Genomic DNA, 21677 nt, shown 5'->3' with positions numbered 1-21677 from the left:
TTGAATGCTGTATTATTTTACAGTGACAGGGGGGAAAGCAGACTTTTAAGCATGATTTTATTAGTCTACTAAACCTTATACAGTAGTCTCCGCCTAAGATCCCACCGCTTACGATCCCGGTTCGCTTAAGATCCCGCTGTTTTAAGAAAACAAAATTTTTACTATACAAAAGTCACCCATAAGATCCCGCTCTGATTCACTCTGAAGGTCAACATTCGGCTAAGATCCCGCATTTCAGATCATAATTTGCGGAACAAAAACGCGGGCAGGACAACCGATCAACCAAGAGTGAAAAGTTGAGATCAATATAAAATGTCAGTCGCGTCAAAGATCAGCGACTATCAGGAATGTGATCACATACACGTTGTAAAACTCGATGAAGCGATGCAATGTTTTCCCCAGACGGGATCACACTGGAGTGTGAACTGACCGACACGTTTGTTTTCCCCGAACATCGCACTCACACCTGAGCTATCCCCCTAAACTTACATCACTCGCTGGGTGGGTAGGGCCTACACGTTCGCTCCAGGCGGGATCACATTGAACTGTGAACTCTTCCTCGACCATTAGCACCTGTCTCTACTCCCGAATTTGCGAGACAGACTGAATTTTAATTGGTGTGTTCACAACGTAATGGTGTGTAACGACAAAGGCGGTTTGGGGGGGGGGGGCTCAGTCAGAGATGGAAAGCTGTAAATTTATGACAGGTAAAGGGGAGGGGTATCTGGAAAAGCGTAGATCTTGAGACTCATGATAGGATAATAAGTGAAAAAGGCTCGCCTCATGCCCCTATGCACTGCGATAGGTCATCAAAGTTAACCACTCTTCGCTCGCCATATGCCATAAACCCACCAAGGGGGCACGCCAGTTCATCTTAGAGTGGAGGGAGACCATTTTATCGATTGTGAGCCTTATCATGAGTCGCCATAGATTCTTCCCTGGGTTCATCTGTTAAGATCCCGGTTCGCCTAAGATCCCGCATTTCCTTGCTCCCGAGCACCGGGATCTTAGGCGGAGACTACTGTATACTGTTTTATAAAACCAAGGAAAGGAATTCTGAATATTTAAAGATGTAAAAACAGAATACATTTTTTAAAAGTGATTTAAATCATTGAGTTTTATTTTTAAAATCAAGTTGATTAAAATTTTTTTTTAATCAACTGATTTAAATCGACCTGATTTAAATCAACCCAACCCTGATTTCAATTATAAAAAAAAGTCAATTGAATACTGTATTATTTTACAGTGACAGGGGGGAAAGCAGACTTTTAAGCATATTATATTAGTCTACTAAACCTTATCTGTTTAATAAAACCAAGGAAAGGAATTCTGAATGTTCAAATATGTAAAAACTGAATACATTTGTTAAAAAGTGATTTAAATCACAGATTTTTATTTTAAAAATCAAGTTGATTGAAATATAAAAAAAATCAACTGATTTAAATCAACCCAGCTTTGATTTCAATTATGGAAAAAAAAGTAAATTGAATACTGTATTATTTTACAGTGAAAGATGGGAAAGCAGACTTTTAAACATGATTATATTAGTCTACTTAACCTTATATCTATTTTATGAAACCAAGGAAGGGAATTCTGAATGTTGAAATATGTAAAAACTGAATAAAAATAAATTTTTTAAAAAGTGATTTAAATCACTGATTTTTATCAAAAAATCAAGTTGATTTAAATAAAAAAAATCAACTGATTTAAATCAACCTGATTTAAGTCAACCCAACCCTGAACACAATAGCTACATCTCTCGCCAAAAACTCATCCAAGCAAACTACAACACCACCTTTCAAAACATCAACAACAACGCAGACTTCACATTAGATGAACTAACATCGTGCATCTCGGACCTGGGCAATACAGCTCCGGGACCGGATGACATCCACAACCAGATCATTAGACACAGAAACACCTACACTCCTATTAGACATATACAACGACATGTGGCGGTCGCACTCCTTTCCGGAGTCTTGGCGTCTCGCCACTGTCATTCCAATACCCAAACCAAACAAAGACCACACACACCCATCCAATTACAGACCAATAGCACTAACGAACTGTCTGTACAAACTTATAGAAAAAATTATCCACAGGCGACTCATGTGGTTTCTGGAGACGACGGGCTCGCTGAGCGGTCTCCAGTGCGGATTCAGGAAAACTCGACACCTGTCTGCCTGGAGACCTTCATACGCGAGACATTTGCCGAAGGAGGCCACATGATCGTCATCTTTTTCGACCTAGGAAAAGCCTTTGACACTACCTGGAAGTATGGCATTCTCAAAGACCTGCACACACTCTGCATACGCGGTCACCTCCCTGCCTTCATTGACAATTTCTTGAAGAACCGTTCCTTCCAGGTGCGTGTCGGACCCTCCCTTTCAGATCCCCACCAACAGGAGGAAGGAGTCCCCCAGGAAGCATCCTTTCTCTTCTCATATTTGAAATCAAGATAGATTCCATTGTAAAAACCCTCCAAAACAGCATAGACGGCTCGTTATACGTTGGCGACTTTTTGGTATGCTGCGGTTCAAAAAATCCTCATCTAAGATCTATGGAAAGGCAGCTGCACAAACTCGAAAAGTGGGCAAACCATAACGGTTTCAAGTTTTCCCCGTCAAAGACAGTTGCAGTACACTTCTGTCGAACAGGCAGACGTGTACTGCAGCCAGATTTGACACTATATGTGGAAAGGATTCCCATCCAGGACCGGGCTCGTTTCCTCAGCGTTATTTTCAACAAAAAACTCACATTCATACCACACATCAAAGACCTACGTGTGAGGTTCCAGAAAGTGTTAAACGCTTTGAAAATTCTATCGCATCCGGAGTGGGGCGGGGACTCAAAACACCTTCTCCACTTTTACATCTCCCTTGTCCGATCCAGGCTTGACTATGGCTGTCAGGTCTACGAATCGGCAAAACCACACATCCTAAAAATGCTAGACCCAGTGCAAAACCAAGGACTCCGCCTTGCTCTAGGGCTTTCCGCACTTCTCCGGTGGAGAGCCTCCAGGCCGAGGCAAACATACCATCACTCACACTCAGACGCACACAACTTTCACTACAATATGCAATTAAACAGAGCTCAGCACCACAGAATCCAGCGCTGAACTGCATTTTTAAAACAAACCCAGAAGCCATAAAAACAAATTTTAAAAAACCGAAAGACTCATCAAACCCTTCGGCCTCAGAATCCTTGAAGACCTCAAAAACATACACTTGTCCAAACAAGACATCCAACAATTTCTTTTCCCCGACCTCCCTCCGTGGCACCTCACCAAGGCAAAAGTAGACTTACAGCTGACTGTTCCCGTAGAATTATGCAAATTTAGATGGCCAAATTATGCACAAAAAAAGCAAAATTATGCAAAAATTATGCAAGTTACAGTAACACCATTCACAACATGTTTTGCACTTTTTCAACACGAATTTTCATGATTTTCATGTTTTATGCACAGAAAAATAGAAAACAGAACATATCAGTATCAGTAATTTGTTTTGTATTTGGAAAGAAAACAATACCCATCAGTCAGAAAAAAACAACAACCAAAAATTATAATCTCTAACTTTCAGCTGTAGATCTAGATCTATAGAGGAAAGAAAAATGATGAAAAAAAGAGAAAAAAAGGACATCTGGACCTCTGATGCTGGTACATTACTAAATAAGGGACACCTGTCAAACATGAAACATCAGCAGACATGAGAACAAGTTCAACTTTTAATGGATTGAAAAATTGAACATGCTCAAGGAACAAAATCCCAGCCCATAACCAAGATCTGTTCTTCTAACAAGGGAAATAACCAACTTGTCAATTAAATGAGACTTATTACGATGATTACTTCCCTTTAGTCACATGGCGAGGTGTTAGTTTTTTTGTTTTGTGTAAATATGGAAAAAAACATGAAAAAACGCGGGAAATCCAAAATTATGCAAATGTTGCTGAATTACACGTAAAAACGCGGCCGCGCCGTGGCCGCACAATAGCATAGTCCAACGGGGACAGAGCTGACCACACACAACAAAGCAAGCGCAAACACCAAAACATTTTAAGCAGAATACAAAAATACTTATAGAAAAATACCCGTTCGGAGCTTGTCTTCACAGATGGCTCCAAAAAAGACAATGATGTGGGCACCGCAGCCCTATCTTCAAACAGTACACATCAGAGGAGACTCCATCCTGAAGCCTCCATTTTCTCTGCGGAGGTCACTGCCATTGGCATGGCACTGGACTCCGTAGAAAATTCTCCTAACAAATCTTTCCTTATCCTTTCTGACTCTCTGTCTTGCATTACCTCACTCACAAACTACACACCCCTACACCCAAAATTGGTTAGGCTACAACAGAAAATACCTTAAATGAAACAGGGAAAAATATCGTGTTCGCATGGATACCTAGCCTTGTGGGCATCCGAGGAAACGAGCAGGTAGATGACCTGGGGAAGAAATCCTTATCCCTTCTGTTGGGATCAACGATGAACACTCTCCCACAGACTGACTTTTTAAAAAAAGTAAAAAGTACACCTCCAGTCTGTCAGAGAGCCACTAGAAAAAACAGACAGGTAGCAAATTCCACAATATTAAACCCAAACTGGGACCGCGAAATCCTTTGGGCCTCTTCAGAACAGACGAAGTCATTTTTACTCAATTACGCATTGGACACACAGCCGTAACACACGAATACCTCCTTCAGGGAGATGAGAAGCCGTTCTGTGTCTGATGCGACACAGATTTTACCATTAGACACATTTTAACCGAATGTCTAAAGACCCGAAGGAAATACTTTAAGAGCACAAAATTACAAGATATTTTTATTTTTTCTGTCATTGTTCCCAATAGAATTTGAGATTTTATAAAAGCCATTGGCCTTTATGGAAAGTTATGAAAAAGATTTTTCGAAAATTTTAAAGTGTTATTTAGAAAGTTGTTTTAAATTTAAATCTAAAGCCTATTTACACTTGATTTTTAGCGTTTAAAAATTTTAAAAATCGAAATATTGACCAGTATCAAGCCGAGAAATGAAACGTTGAGCAAAAACCAACTTGTTTCACGCGCTCAAATGACCTTATGCAGTTGCGAGCGCCGTAAAACCCCATACTAAATTAAAACTAAATGCGATAAAAATATTTTCCTTCCACTAGTTGTACCGAATGTGAAATAAGCTCCCCTTAGCTGTCAATCATTGGCTTTAAAAAATTCATTCGTCAGAAGCTTTTGCCACAATTAACATACTGGGTCGAGTCAGTATTAACATATTCTTTGATGCCATCTTGCTATTTCTCAACTACACTACCAAACCTAGTGATAGATTACGCAAACTGCCTTCACAACATCTTTTGGCTAGCTTATCGATAGGCTTCGATCTGAGTCCAAGTTAACAAAGGAAGCACTTTGTTTTGATGTTACCCTCCAGTCTATTGTGACAAAGGCCACAGTCGTGTTGGTCACACTGTCTACGCGACAGATAAACACCTCAACAAGCCGCTGAATCTGCGTGATTCAACCGCCCATGCGCCACCGGGCTGCAAAACTTGCACTTGGGCAGTTGAATCACGTGGAAATTGTGACTAGTGTGATATAGGCGATTGATTTACTGAAGGATTGATACACTTTGCAGTAATCTTTGAAGCTCGGGATTTTAACATCAGGTGTATCAAAGGCTGCACTGCATAAAGGGATCAAAAAAGTGATTTTCGGAAATTTTGTCACTTAGGCGGTTGAATCACGCGGCTAGCCATATGTTAATTGTTAATGTATGCAACTGTGGGTGATATCGGAGTCAATCAAATAGGGTGATAGACTGCTCCTGTCAACTGAAACTTGGTGGCATGGCATGGCATAGTGGATATAATATAGAGGAGCTAGAAGTAGAGAAAGTCAGAGCCGTGTTCATCGAAGGGGCCATGACTGTGTAGCATCTGTTTTGGGTAAATTTGTAAAGTCTCTCCTGTCTCGTACAAGGTGTTATTTTGTAGCTTGGAGGGGGGGGGGGGTTTAGGGCCCTGAGCACGATTTTTGGCATTAAAAAACTTCCCTGAAGAACCCCCCCCTGACTCTTAATAAAAGCATGCATAAACAAGAAAGATAGCCAAACCGGCATGGATAGCAGCCGCGAGACGGGAGTCTTCTATAAAAATACCCTCCCTGTATTGATTAGATCGTGTTGTATGTATATTGTTTTTTTGAAAGAGTTGAAGGGCAATTTAGAATTAGAGGAGGTAAAAATAAACCAGAAGGATTCTTAATCTTTTTTTATTTTTATTGCGAAGGAACCCCCCCCCCCCCCCCCCCCCACACACACACCCATGCTTCCCCACCCCACCATAAACATATCAGATCATGGAATTTGGAATTTTAGAAGTAGGCCTAACTCAGAGGAGTCTCCTTTTGGGTAGGCTAGGTCTAGGTCAAGATCACATGTTTTATTCTCGCATTTGTAAGATTCGGCCTAGGTAATTAGATATAAGGATAGGTTAGGTAGGCGCTATAATATCTAAACTTTACCTTAACCCTACTCTAACCCTTACCTTAGTACCCAAATCCAGCAAAGATGAATAATATTTGCAAATCTAAATGATTGCTCAACTTGTAACCTTTACAGTCCATTATTCCATATTTATGAAATCTTTCTCAGAGAGTTAAAAGAAACAAGATGGGAAAGAAATACAAGCATGGAAAGCACTCATCCTCTTCATCATCAAGTTCATCTTCCAGTGAATCTTCTGATGATGAATGGCGTCATCTTCCAAAACATGACAAGAAAATGAGAAAGAAGTGGAAAAAGCAGCACAAAAAGGTATGATTGTATTGTAGTTATAAGACTCTTGTAAGCCTTGCCCATTTAAGTAGCAGTGCCAATGAAAATTTAATTTTTCGCTTTAACCCTTTTTTAAATTTGGCTACCAATGTGTTTTTGGGTGGAGAAATCTTTTCTGCTGTCAGATTTACTAACCATTCGTACTATTTTGTTAGTTATTATTTTTGTGAAAAAGTGGTGTCAGGATGAGAACATTTTATTTATAGTATTCTATCACAACCTGGGATCTTTAAGAATATGTTGGCAGCGTGACTAAATAATGGCAAAACTTTCTTTGATGACTTTAGACCATGCCTACCATGAAGTATAATTTAATTCAATTCAGCATGCCATACAATTAAAAACCCTTTTTTTCCCCCTTTGAGACGCGAACACCCCGAGGCGAGATAATCTTGCTTCGGAATACCCGATTGTGATGTTACCGGGGAACAAAGAGAAAAACAACCAGATGTGCGCGCAGCCATTGCCCTGTTTCAAGTTTCAAATGAATGGGCTCGGAATAGTCATGCAGGGATTTGTTGGTCACATACATTTGCCGAGAGAGTGAGGGGAAAATGGTCAGTCTCTGTGCGAAGCCGCTTTGGATGGGGGGTAGTGGTTCATTTATGATAGAGTCTAAACAACTACTTGACATAGAACACTCAAATTTGAGGACACTCTAGAGGAAAGATAGACCTCTTACTTTCTTGATGTTGAAAATCAAGCTCCTTATAGTAATAGTTTTCGGTATACCCGAAACGAAAGTGTTTCTGACACCAAAAGTATAGGTTAATTAATGTGTACAAACTTCAACATCCACATGTCATTAGTTTGCCCTATTTTCTGATTGGTTGCCAAGTTTCATTCACATCGATCCAAAAATAGAGCAGACCGAGTTTGAGAATGTTAGTCACGTATGTTCTGACCGGGTCCAAAATTTCACCCGATAGGGGACCAAAATTTCGCCACGCGCGGAAACCCAATTGGCATTGCTAATTTAAGACATGGGTTTGATTCTCTGTTGAGATAAACATTTTGTCAAGAGTGCCCTGCTGAGATGTGGTCCTTGTTTTCTTCTTCTCGATGGCCTCACACTTGAAGTCTGGAATCAGTCTTATATTTGGCTGTCCTGCCCAGTTCTTCTGTCGCTTTGCACAGCTTCTCTTGTAGTGTCAATGGGATTCGCCACATTGCTTTCTCAGAACCCTCTGCAGCTTGCACTGCTGAAGGATGTGTTCCACAGTTTGGTTTGCTTCTCAATGTCTAATGTTATTCTTGTTTACTAGGGTTGGGTCACGAGCGCGAGAACGGAACTGAATCGCCACTCTTTCCTGCGGAACGCGATTCACGATTCACTTCAGGGGAACGCGGAACAGTATTGCCAAACGATTCCTGATTCACTCCCCTGTCGCTGTCACCACCTTGTGGCTTGTTTAACCTACTGCTGAGTTGAGTCACGAGCGCAAGAACGGAACGGAACACTTAGTATGGCTCCCCTTATTTTACAAAAGATGGTATAGTCCAACCCCCCTATTAAAACAAAATGAACGGGGTCCAACCAATAGACAGGGAATTTTATGGAGCCATTGTTTTAGCGAATGGTGGGGTTGGGGGGGGGGGTTATGGGGGTCACTAATTGAGGTCAGTTGATAGAGCAGCGCAACAAAGGGTGTGGGGCAGAGAGGATGGCGGAACAACAAGAGTGGGACTCGCGCTCGCCAAGAGGCGTTGATATGACACTGTTCCGTTTCAGTCAGTGTTCCGCCACAGCTCCACGAGTGCTCGCGTACTCGCGATTCATTGAAGCCGACTGAATTGCGAATCGCCACTCTCAAATTTGACGAGCAGGATCCAGCCCTATTGTTTACCTTGACTGGCTGGGTTGAAACAGCCGCCTTTTTGACTTATTGTCAAAAATTGTTTTGATTCAACAATAAGATTTAACAACTACAGTGGAAACCATATATAACAGGCCCGGTAATAACAGGGATCCGGTAATAACAGGGGTTTTTTAAATCCCCGTTTTTTCCTACTCTCTGTCTCTATTAAAAGTTATCGGCAATAACAGGGCCTCATCGGAGCCCAACCGGATATAGCAGGGACAAAGGCTCGTTAACAATGAGTAAAAAGTAAGAGAGACAGAGAGACAGAGTAACGCAGTGATGGAGCAAGCCCACGCTAGCCATGCCACTGCAAGCACACGCAGCGTGTGAAGCGAGAGAGGGCTGCGGTGTGCTGCAGACTTCGATCTCGCCTGAAACCTAGCAACACGCACGCATAGTGTGTCACCAAAGATGTCAAGCGCTAAAGAAAATGCCTTTCAATTGACAAAAATACGAAATAATCCAGGCTGTTGACAAAAAGCAAGCTCCACAGGCAGAGATTTGTCGTCAGTTCGACATTCCACAAGGGTCGATTCACACCATTATCAAGGATAGAGAGAAGCTGGTGGCAGCATACTCCAATGGACGAAAGAACATGAGACTACCCGACGCAGATGCTGTGGACCAAGCTCTTCTGATGTGGTTTAAGGGGGCAAGGCGAAAGTTGGTGCCAAAACCCCTATTCGTGGGTACTTGTGGCAAGGGAAACTACCCATGAATAAGTACAGCTGGATTAGTCCACAAATGCCTACTTTCCTTTGCTTTTCTGATTTAACAGGGATCGGATACAACAGGACATTTTCTCTACTCCCATCATCCCTGTTATATCAGGTTTCCACTGTAATTTGACAACACAGATTCTTTAGTTAATTATATTAGAGGTGTGAGCAGTAGGGAGAATGGCAATGAAGTGATCCTTGATAATTCAAACTTGTGGTCCAAGATAGCATCAGCATTACAAATTACAGGGCACAGATTGTCATGTTCTATCCAGCGTAAGTGTTCGATTTGAAAATCCTGCCTTTCTTCATTCTCTTTGAAAGCTTCTTGAACTTCTTGTCTTTCAGGACTGGGGGGGGGGGGTTGTATTTTTGGTTCCGTTTCCCAATTTTTTCTTCTTGATTATCTGATTTCTGTGAAGGTAAATGAAGTCAAAAGTATGCCACTTATTATTATTATTATTATTTAAAATTGTGTGGCATCAATAGTCAAGAGATAAGGCTGAAGGACTTGTAACCATTTTCACCCTGGATCAGATCTCAGTCCACATTAAATGTTGTACAGTAGTCTTTGCCAAAACTCACAGTGCTTGGGAGGGCTCCTAAGCATGTGTTTACACAGAGATGTGTTTATGTAAACCTGCGCAATGGGGAAAAGGGATGTAACCATCTCATTTCCAATATATTTTAGTGATCTCCCTTTAGGAGTGGAGGATTTATGTCGCTTTTTCCAATAATGTGACGAAACGTGACGTTTATAAAGGATTCCACAAATCCTTATGACTATAAAAGGCATTGAATGAGGGGTGAAAAATAGTAGAAAGACCGATTCACGTACATTGTTCTAGTGTACGTTAGTGCTGTGCGATTTTGAGGAAACAAAAAATCATCGAAGCTTCGAAGCGTGAGCTCACTATTCATGACTTTCGAATACCTCCGTCAAATGTTTTTTTCTTATATATAATAAGCATAAACCCAGACCTAAGTTCCGCTATTCTACATTCGCGAGCAATTCACAGCACAGCCGAATGGTTTTTTCTTATATCTGATAAGCCCAGACATAACTTCTGCAATTCAAAGCGAGGTCGAATCGTATTTTCATATATATGATAAGCCCAGATCTAAACTCTGCTATTCACAGGGCCGTCGAATGTTTTTTTCTTATATAAGATAAGCCCAGATCTAACTTTCGCAATTCGAAGCGCCGTCGAATCATACTTTCTTATTTGTGATATAAGCCAAGATCTAACTTCTGCTATTCACAGCGCCGTCGAATTTTTTTTTCTCATATAAGATATGCCCAGATCTAACTTCCGCAATTCGAAGTGCTGTCTAATCGTTTTTTTTTTTATATTGTCATAGTCTAGATCTGACTTACACTGTTCGACACCAGTCACTGAGCGAGCGTGTGTTGTTGTCGCGTGCACGCAGACAGTGCAACGTGTTAACATCACATCACCGTTCATAACGCTTCGAATTTCGAGTAGGGTTAGGGGAGCTCATTGTGACAGCTAGATCTAACTTCATGGAAAAAACATTTGCTGCACTTCAAGAGTCAAGTGCCCTTGCTTGAGCTGTCCATAGAGTGACGAGTGAATATTGAATACCGTAGAAAGAGATATTCTCTAAAGGATTGTTTTATAACTCTTGTAGGCTCCTCTTATCACTCTGTCTCGTAACCATCAAATAAAGAGTATTTCTATACATTTATCTTTATGATTTTAGATGTATTGTGCTCCTATTTTTCTACGTTTGAGAAGAATGAAATGAAAATTCATGATCTGTTTTTTAAAAAATCACACGGCATTCAAATGGCTCTGCCACGCTTCGAATACTGCCACACTTCGAATAGCTGTGGTGAATAGTGCAAAAATCATGAATGTCGAATAGTAAAGTCGAATGGGCACAGCTCTAGTGTGCACTAGTCGGGAACAGAAAAGAAGAATCTGTTGGTGGTCGTCATAGGGAAGAGTGCTCAGCCATCTGGCTTTCCAAGTGACCACTCCTGACTGATTGTCATTTGTTGCAACTCAGAAAATGCATCGATGACATCAAATATTCTGAGAGACTTTTCTCTAGTGATTCTATTCACAGTTGAGTGCAGTTGATCTCTAGTGCCTATCTAGTATTCTACAGCATTCAGGCTTGTTGTGCATCATAGGCCTAACTGAACATTACAGTCATACAAACACTAGTAGTGAGAAACCTCTGAAGGATGCATTTCGAATGATTAATCAAAGACATTTCAGTCAACCCCCCGAATTTATAATCGCTCGCCATGCCCTAGACATATGTGTTGGGAGTGAAAACACTCTCCTTCACTCTTTGTTCTGGGTGAGGGGCAGTCTCGCCAAACACCCAGTTGCCTTGACTTGTCTTATGCAAGTTGTGTAGGTTGTAGTGAAAAGGTCCCTCTTAAAATAAAAGTACATATATACACTGAACAATGTTGATAGCTTTATATGCTCACATCGATACAAAAATAGCTTTACATATAAATAAATAAAGCTAATGCACCCTTTAGAAGACTTACAGTAAGGGTTCAGGACTTCTGTGGCATTCACACAGAAACGAAGTTGAATGTCTACAATCCTCCCGACCATGTTGTATGATGCCGAGACCTGGACGGTGTACCAAAGCCATGCCAAGATGCTTAATCGTTTCCATATGAACTGCCTCAGGAGGATTCTTGGCGTCAAATGGCAGGATAAATACCAGACACCTAAGTTCTCCAGAGAAAATGCAGAAAGTCTGTTTTTGAAGCTGAAAAGGACTCTAAACTTCTCTGGGCTGGCCAAGTTGTAAGAATACCTTATTTCAGAATGCCAAAGGCAGTATTCTATTCTGAACATTCCTCAGGGAAGCATCAGGTTGGAGCACCAAAAAAGCACTACAAAGACACCCTGAAAATGTCTCTGAAGGACTTCAATATAAATATTTCAACTTGGGGGAGCCTAGCTCCTGACAGGCCCAGCTGGAGAACAGCAGTCACAGTGAGCAGCAAATCTTATGAGGCTTCACAAATAAGAAATACTGAAACTAAGAGAGAAGCTCGCAAGCTGCACACATCCTCATCCGCAAGTGGAAGTGAAGCTTTCAAATGTTCAAAATGTTGCAAGATTTTCTCAGCCAGAATTGGTCTCATTGGCAACAACCACAAATCATCTAAACTTTAATTCATCTTATTCTTCTATTTTGTTGGAGGAATATTCTCCTCTATGGGTGTATTGGTTGTCATCAGAGATTGACGGACAAAATATTATTATTATTGAAATATGGTGAAAAGGATGTTGAGGGTTTGTGATAAAGAAAATACTAATGACTTGTGTCAAGAATCTCCTGTCAACGTCCCTCTCTCTTGTTCTCAACTTCTTGTTTGTTCAAAGTATTGTTTTTCTTGTTTTTCAGGGGATGATCGCCCATGGAACTGTTCCCGTAAGTGCATTTCTCTCTTATGTGGAAGTTGGTGTATATTCATATGTGTGTACGTGTGTGTGTGTGTGTGTGTGTGTGTGTGTGTGTGTGTGTGTGTGTGTGTGTGTGTGTGTGTGTGACAATGTGGGGATACATGTACTTGGTGCATTTTGTACTGTTTTATTATCTGCCAAACATGGCGTTGCACCGAATTAACGAATTTCACAATATTCTGATATATTAATATGGCCGCACTTTCTTAAAAAATGACTGAGAGTTGAAAGAATACTTTTAAAATCCTAAGGAGACGTAGGCCTTCCTTATGAAATAGATAAATTTGTCATACAGCTACTTTTGAAAGTTAGTTTCTGTTACCTACCAAAAGACAATAGACATATTCTTTACCCGACTGTTAATGAATCCTGATAAAATTTGTGCCTTTACCCATAACCTCATCCATTTCAAGCCTGTTTCTCCCTCTTGCATATGGTTGTGATTAGTACTTTTCGATTAACTTTCTCCTTAACTTCCCCTCAGTCATAAGTTCTTTTTTTTTATACTTTGAAATAAATTGAAAGATGACTCATTCAAGAGGATGTAGTGGATTGTCTCATATATCAAGCAGATAGTATATATGAGCCTGTCATTTAAGAAAAAGCTGAAAGTGGGAGGAATGACATGGGGGCAAACAGTTTTGTTTGTCTTTTCATTGTCCCTGTTTGAAATCTGAAACCTTCATTTTCGTTTCTCTTTTCCACAATAATTCAAGGGGTTGTCACACCATTTGACTATATATATGGCCGTAGAAACAGGTTCTGTAATGTTTTAAAAGGCAGATATGAAGACTTAGACTGTAAATGTAAAAGAAACAAATGTTGAAGTATTATGGGCAAGTTGAAATATTGCTTTCTTTGTAATAACTCTTCTTCATTCCCCTCGACTAAAGTAAAGTTGACATAAAGTACTTGCTTCATGTGTTTTGTTTTGCAAAGTTAGCTTCAAAGACGAGTTGGTAATTTCTTCAGATGTCACTGACAGGTACTTGAAAGGTTGAACTGAGGCTGTTTATAAGGTGATATTAATGCCAACTTCATTGTTAAGAATATCGTTTTATCATGAGGCAGAGAAACGGACATTTCAGAGACCATGGGATCAAAATGTGAAATTATTAAATGTTTATTCTAACCTTCTCATGACCAATATGGTATTATTATATATGCCGTTTATCACTTTTTCTTATATGTTGTAGGAAGGAAATTTTTCTGTGACCTAGGGCATTTGTCATGCCTTGCGAAGCATGAAGATCAGGATGACAAATGCTGTTCATCATAGTTTGTATTTGGCATACTGATTCTGTAAGGTGCACATCGTAAAGCTTATTGCAGATTCACATTCAACGATATTATTTCCATACAAAGAAATCTTTTCCTTTTAGAGATAGTTGGTAGTATTTACAAACCAGGTCTAATTCTAACGCTACTCTTTGACCCTGGGGATGGATCCAAACTGTGCACAGTGAAGTATGAAGTGACCTTGTGTCACAAAGAGGTTAATGTGTGGCGGGTAAGTGTAAATCTTGTGTCTCATTCAGTATTACAAGAGATGAAAACGTTTTTCCTTAGTTGTGCCTCTTCCTGTATCATGTTATTTGCTCCAGACTTTTTTAGCTCAGCTAAAATGAAATAGCAAATTTGTGAATGATTCAAATGACCACTCATTGATGCAATTTGTCTCTCTCCCTAGCCATGGCAAGGCGGGCCCGCCTGGTATCCTCCTGTCAAGGCCGGGAAGCATGGTAAACATGGCAAGCCAGGCAAGCACGGAGCTGGCCACTATCCTCCGGGCGGTGTACCCGGTGGCTACCCGGCCCCAAACGCTGCTTACCCACCAGGGGCCTATCCGGCGGGGGCAGCTGCGCATCCTCCCCATGGGGCCTACCCGGGTCATCAGCCTGGTTACCCCGCTGGGGGCTATCCGGCGGGGGGATACCCTCCTCCAGGCCAGTACCCGCCAGGGGGAGTCCCCCCGGGCCCTTACCCTGCTGGGGGAGTTCCCCCCGGCCAGTATCCAATGGGAGGAGTTCCCCCACCCGCTCAGTACCCGGCTGGCGGTGTGCCGTATGGCCATGGCTCGGCGCCTTCTGGACCCTTCCAGGGTAAGCTGGTGACTCTAGTGCTGGTCTGATGGGAGATGTTGGTGCTGGTGAGAAGAAAAATGTTTGGGGGAGGGGTTAGGGGGTTACAGTGCTTTAGGGAATGCTTGTGATAAAAATGAAAGGGTCAATGAATATATATTCTCTAATTCAAGAGTTTTAGGGATCATGGTTCACTGTGTTTTTGGAAATGTGTGTGTGTGTGTGTGTGTGTGGGGGGGGGGGGGGGTAGGCGACATTATGTAATTGATGGACGCTTAAAAACAAGAGTGTTGGGGTATGGGGTGGAGGTCACAGTGCTCTTGGAAATGTTTATAGACGTAAGAGTGGGTGTTGAGGTGGGGGGAGTGTCAGGGTCAGTGGTCACTGTCCAGTGGATGGATGCTTGATAAGAATTTGGGGTTAGGGGTCACAGTAATGTGGGAGATGTTTGTAGTTTAGTGTTGGGGTCAGGGGTTGTGGGAAATGCTCTTTCAGATGTAAGTATTTGAGAGTCTGTAAGGGGCTCCCGTGGCCTAGAGGTTAAGGTGTTGGCCTCTCATTCAAAGGTCCCGGGCTCGAATCCGGGTAGCGACGGAAAAATTTTCTTCTCTAAAATTGTCTCCTTTCACCTCTTTTCCTGCTCTCTAGCAATGTTCTGTTGTCTGCTTTCATTTCCACTTTCTGCCCCCACCCCCTCACCTCCTTTGCCCCTCCTCTGGGCTCCTGACTCTTTCTGCAGCCTTTCTACTGCTACTCCTTGGCACCTCCTCACTGCTGTCTTTCTGCCACACCCCTGATCTTCTGGTAGGAAAGATCTACACCTAGCCTTCTCGGACAAGGGCGAAAAATCTCGGAGGGCCCGTGTGCAAGTTGTGCACGTTAAAGATCCCTTGGTGGTCTAAAATCGATAAGAGTAGGCTTCGGCCGCCACCCGGGCAAAATTCAAAATTTCCTACCAACTGAAAATATTAGGTGTGTCCCGCACGCTCATATGACCTTATGCAGTTGCGAGCGCCGTAAAACACTTTACAAAAACAAAAAAGAGTCTGTAAAGGTTACATTTTGCTTTATTGAGGCATAAAATTCACTCGCTGCAACAATATTAATGATAATAATAACAGATTTCATTTATATAATTCGTATATATTAGCAATGCCCACCGAGCGCATTTTGTTCTGCCGATTTTTGGTCCCTGCAGCGGGGGTGATTCGTGGTACGCACTAACGCAAAGGTTGTTGTCTTCAACTCGCTCTCACGCCGCTTTTTGTGAATGGATATGAATGAAACTTTTCAGCCAATCAGAAAAGAGGTCAATCTCGTAGTATGCAGTTTGACAACTTTGTACCCATCCAAGAAGTAGTCGAAAACGTTTGCGAAAGTGGTTGATGTGGTGCGCTTTGAAGATTTTTCGGAGCTGTGATTTGTCAAACTGACTGATACGTTGTGCACCATTTTTCTTTATTCCATTAAAATTTCATGCTTCTGTGTTTAATGGTTTCGCGTAATCTTTAAAAATGTGGGAGAAACTAAGGGAAAAAGCGGCATTGCCATTTGCGCGTGCTGGGTGAACGACCGGCGGCTGGGAAATTTCCACTGAGTGACGTCATCAGCCATTTGTCGCCTCGGGCGCTACAAACGAGGCCCCGCTTATGTGAACCGGAAAGGGGGGGGAAGCATACTTGAAAACTAAAGGGGGGCCTTGATAACTTGCGTTTTTGTTGCATTTTAGTCACAATACAATAGATGTAGTCATTTTTATTTGCTTGATTGCATGACAGAAGAATAGAAACAGAAAAGCAAACATCTTGAGAAGTGGTATGGCATTGTGTTTGCGTTATGAAAGCCTATTCCCCCCTCTTTGGAAAGCACACACTTGCACTCGTCCTGTGTGCTCTGTTTGGAAAAGTGAGGCATTAAGATTGTTATTAAAGAGTATGGTACTTCAGAGATGCCAACCAGTACGATTTTACGTATTTTAGTATGATTTTTTGCCGAAAATACGCGAATACGACTTTTCATGAAAAAATATGCATCCTGGAATGCAAAAAAATACGAGATTCAGCTTGGGCAAGTAAACCTAATTATCTCAAGTCCCATCTTTTGTCAAAATAGTTTCAGTATCGCAGAACTGGAATATTTGAAAACCAAGTCCGATGTGGTCAGTAAGTTCATTTTTGCCGGTTGCGATCGGGATATTATTCGTTCAGCTTTTCCCCATCCGGAGAGTACGTTTCACTTTCACGCGAATAGGCAGCTATGGCATCAGGCGGAAGCGTATGTGACACCAAGGCTAAATCGGGAAAATCAAGATCTACTTTCGCTTTCGTTACCACCGAGAAGTTTGCCAGCAGTTGTCTGATAACGCAACATTTGTGACATGCAGGTTGTGCAGTATAAACACAATGTCACCGTGCAAATAAAATGTAATAAATACTCGGACTCGTCGCTGTGCCGTCACTTGTGGGGGGGAAAAAAAAAAAGTAAATACAAGCGTCGACCGTCGTCCGATTTTTAGATTGTCTGGCTCACCATCGTGACCGGTCACTGAACCTGCGCACATTCGTATCATAAATAAATGCGGCATCGTGTGAGTAAAGACCGTCTTTGGTGGGAGTAACAGCCTTGCGAAGTATATGACTACAGAATAGGGGAGGAGATTATTGATTTTTGGGGGGTTTAAGATACTATGGGGGGGGGGGGGTGTTAAGGCAACACCAGAGGACAAAAACTTGGAAGCACATTTCAGAATTTTGATTAGAGCTTTCTGCAAAGCGCGATGAGTGTTCACTGTTTACCCAGTCTGTAACAAAGTAACAATGGACATCAGCATGAACTTGTGGCAGAAGTGTCACTTGTTCTCCAAGTGGTAGTACGTGTGTTTGTTTTACCATAGCACTTGGTCCTCCTTGTCTGACACATTTAGTTTTATTGTCACCCGTACACAAAAGCAGCAACAAAAGAAAAGAAAACCCAGCGAAAACAACAACAACAATGCAACTACCTTCGGTTGGGACCTCAGAAAGGAAGGGTTTGTTTTCTCAGAAGGAATGGGTTTTTTTCTTCATCTTGATCAGTCCTGCCTAAGACAGCCACCTGTCTTATACTGCCACTTTACTCCTTGACAATGGGTGGCCGTCTTACACAGGTTCGACTGTACTAGCACCGCATTTGAGTCAGGCCGGGATGTCTGAATTGTATGGATGTAAGCAAAGTATGATATGATGAGGAGACTGTACTGATGAGGAGACAGTACTGGATTGACCTGCTTTTATACCATCAGTATAATCAGATGGGTATCACAGGTTGATTTGATTTTGAAACTTCTACTTGTGGATGTTCGTTTTTTATGATTGTATTTTTTCTCTTCCTCAGCCCCACCCCAAGGTGGCTACCCGGGATATCCTCCTCATTGTAAGTTTCTTGTTCCTCTGTTCTGATGTATGTGTAGTATGTAATCATGGTCATTGTGTAGTGCAGTCATCGTGGAGAGACAGAGAGAGAGGGAGAGAGAAGGAGGGAGTGTGTGTGTGTGTATTTTAATTTTTCAGCTCAAGTAAATGAAAACATTTGTTGTCATGCTGAATGTACACTCTTCTTTCTCTCTTTTTCTTTCTTCCTCCCTCCTTCCCACGCTTTGGACTCTTTGAACCTGATTAAAATTAAAGCAACAGATGGACATGCAATAAGGTGAAGGAAAAGTAAAATTAGTAGGACTCACCTCTGATGCCATCCAACCACCATTTCCCTTCCAGCCATGCTGTGGTTACTGAAGATTCTTTTTTTTTTTTCCCCAGGAGTTCCATTCCCCCTGAGACAGCTCCTGGCATGACATAGGCCTACTGACCTGATCATTTAGTGCAGCTAGAGATGTCATCCCCTCTTGGCCATTCCTGTCTAAGTGTCACACAAGGTCTTCTGTATCCCTTTTAAACTAATGTTGATGGTTGTTTTTGTTTTTTTATCCCTCCCTCTAAATTGTGTAAAGAACATTTACTACACATATTATTATGTGTGGTAGACTTCACTGTTAATTTTGTTTTTTCTAGAAAGTCTTCTTTGTCCATCAACACTGCTGATTTTCTGTCCTAAATTGATAAATCTGTGTTGATCTGCGTGTATATCAAGACCTCCTCTTTGGGGTACACACATATATAACTGCAAGCCCTCCCATGTGATTTTACTGTTTGTGTGAAGGTGACCAGAACAGAGACCTTGTTAATTATTCAGAGAAGTTTTTATCATGCAAATGAAGCTAGAGCCAAGTGCCTCTTGTGATTATCTCAGAACAGTTTTATGTCTTTCTCTTCTCTCTTTGCTTTTTTCCACATGTAGCGTATATTGACAAAGTGTCTACCATGTCACAGATCATATCTATGCCTGGAGCTCAACGTAGCTGATTAGGTTCAGTCTTGTTGTTGAACCAGTTGAACCTGAAATTGCTTCCTTTAATATTTTTGTTCTTGAAAATTGTTTAAAAGCCTAAATTCAATGAATTTTTCAATTTTGACACCTTGTTTTGAAAGAAGATAGTGTGCTTTTGGTGCGTTTTCTTTAAAAAAAAACAACCTAAAGCTTTTCAGTTTCAGCTTTTTCTAAATTTTCAACTTTGAATAAGATAATCTCAGTAAAAATGAAAATTCACCTAATATTCATTGGACCTTGTAGATTAAGACAAATAAAAATTCAACTTTAAAAAAATTGTGACATGATAAACATTTTGGCCACAAGTTATGAATATGAATTTTGAAATAATTGAGCTTCAATAAATGAATTGTTTTCTAGTGCTTTAGCTTTTTCTGTATCTTTTTCCTGTAATGTGATTCAAGGGTTGTATTTTTATATACTATGTATCTCTGTCCTGCTAATTTTCTCTTATACGCCTCACTCTTTTGTCCTGGTCACATCACAATTTTTGTATTTCCTCACTTGTCTGTCTGACTTTTTTGTGCGAGTCTATGTGGGGATGGGGGACTGTCAAGTTGTAGCCTGATCTGTCAGAGGGATAGTTGTTCGCAGTATTTCAAGGGTGTGCTGTGTCTTTTCACACTCATTTGTTGTTGAAAATTAATGTGTACTGATGCTGAATACCGGCGCTATGTGGTTAGCTCTTCTAGTCTAACCAGGGAGGGTGGAACTTTTGTCGCTTGACTCTAATTTAGTGTTATGTTTGTAATTTTTGGGAATTATGCAAGGAGTTCATACTTTATTTTAAATAGTTTTTTGTCTTTTTATATTTGGAGATATCTGTGATATGTGTGAGAGTGCCTGTGATGTACAATTGTGTACAGGATTATCAGTTCGTAGGGGGATGGGCGTAGATTGTTAGATCCAGTCTATCTGTTGTTGTACATGATGGGACAGAATGTAGCCCTTACAAAGTCTTTAAGCCTCTTTTTGCACCTTGAAAATTTTGATTTTTTAAAATAAAAGTGTTAAAGACAGTATTTGATAAGCAAAATTACTTTACAGTTTTTTAAAGTGTTTAAAGAATCTGGGGGTCTGCCTTTCATATGTATATTGTATATTGATGGTGATAACTTTTCTTTAAAATAAACCCAACTTTTTTTCATTTACATACTTATTTATATAATAAATATAGATAGTATATGAAGACTACAGGGGGAAAACGACTGTAGTCACAAACTGGAAATTGCGAGGGTACAAATTTTGAACATTTATTGACTCATAACTGTATTTCTGTCCAACTGATGGTTGATTATTGTTGTTAGAGTTACCATTCAATACTTGACAATAAACCGCCACCTGTCAAACAAATATGAAGGTATGAGTCCTCAAGCTTTTAAAATTGGCACCCTCACAATTTCCAGTTTGTGACTACTGTCGTTTTCCCCCTGTGCTCTTCATATATATTTATACTCATCTGTTCTGAGGATGATGTATTTTGTTGCTAGCTCTATTCTTTATGATTAACTATCTCAACTAATTCCTTGATGATTGATGACAATTTTGTTGTTGCTGTTGCAACGGTGTGGGAATTCTCTGCGACTTATTTCTGTCTTTCCTAAATTTAGTTGAACTGTTGTTTTTTTATTGTTGCACAGCTTTACAATATCAACAATACCAACAATAAAAATGATTATATCTTCTTAATGACTTGCGTTTGTTTTGGTTATGGGATATTGTTGAAATTGTTGATCTCTACATTCTTTTTAGTGGGTGGTTGGCGGGTGCTCTGGTGCGGTTTGCTTCTTCTTTCCTATGAAACATCTCTATCACTATCGTCCTTATCTCTCCTTCTTCTTTTTTATGTTTGTTACTTTCTTGTAACACCTCTAATCTTCTGGCGCTCAAATGACCTTATATGCAGTTGCGAACGCCATAAAACCTCTACTAAAACTAATTAAATTGTCTTTTTATGGTTTATTATTTCTACTGAAAATTGTCGTCTGTGCTAACACTTTCTCACCTGTCCCCACATGACAATGACAGGCATTTTGTTGGGGAGATTTGAGGAATCTATCTCCTCCAGTTATACATTCTAGTCCGCAGGAACAAAATATGATTTTCTTTTGGCACCACTGCTTAATTGACACTGGGGGCTCTCCTGGTCGAGAGGTTATGGTGTTTGCCTCTCATTCAATAGGTCCTGGGTTCGAATCCGGATAACGACAGAAATTTTTTTTCTCTAAAATGTTTTATTTTCATCTTCTTTCTTGTTCTTTAGCGGGAGGAGCTACCCTTGAGGATCATTTTCTGTTTGTT

General features: G+C 40.8%; 1 protein-coding gene across 2 annotated transcripts in view; it reads left to right on the top strand.

Annotated features, from left to right (window-relative positions):
* Window positions 1-21061, top strand: part of LOC101858405 (basic proline-rich protein) — a 25635-nt gene extending 4574 nt beyond the window's left edge. For both annotated transcript variants that reach the window (XM_005097231.3, XM_013081881.2), the window contains exons 2-6: window positions 6643-6804; window positions 12815-12841; window positions 14564-14975; window positions 18327-18365; window positions 18749-21061. In XM_005097231.3, coding sequence (XP_005097288.1) covers window positions 6661-6804; window positions 12815-12841; window positions 14564-14975; window positions 18327-18365; window positions 18749-18750 — 624 coding nt within the window. In that variant the 5' untranslated portion in view covers window positions 6643-6660 and the 3' untranslated portion in view covers window positions 18751-21061. The remainder of the gene's footprint in view (window positions 1-6642; window positions 6805-12814; window positions 12842-14563; window positions 14976-18326; window positions 18366-18748) is intronic.
* Window positions 21062-21677: the final 616 nt, after the last annotated feature.

Source organism: Aplysia californica, unplaced genomic scaffold, assembly GCF_000002075.1.
Source record: "Aplysia californica isolate F4 #8 unplaced genomic scaffold, AplCal3.0 scaffold00150, whole genome shotgun sequence".
Taxonomy (NCBI): Eukaryota; Metazoa; Mollusca; class Gastropoda; order Aplysiida; family Aplysiidae; genus Aplysia; species Aplysia californica.
This window is presented reverse-complemented; position numbering and strand designations above follow the sequence as displayed.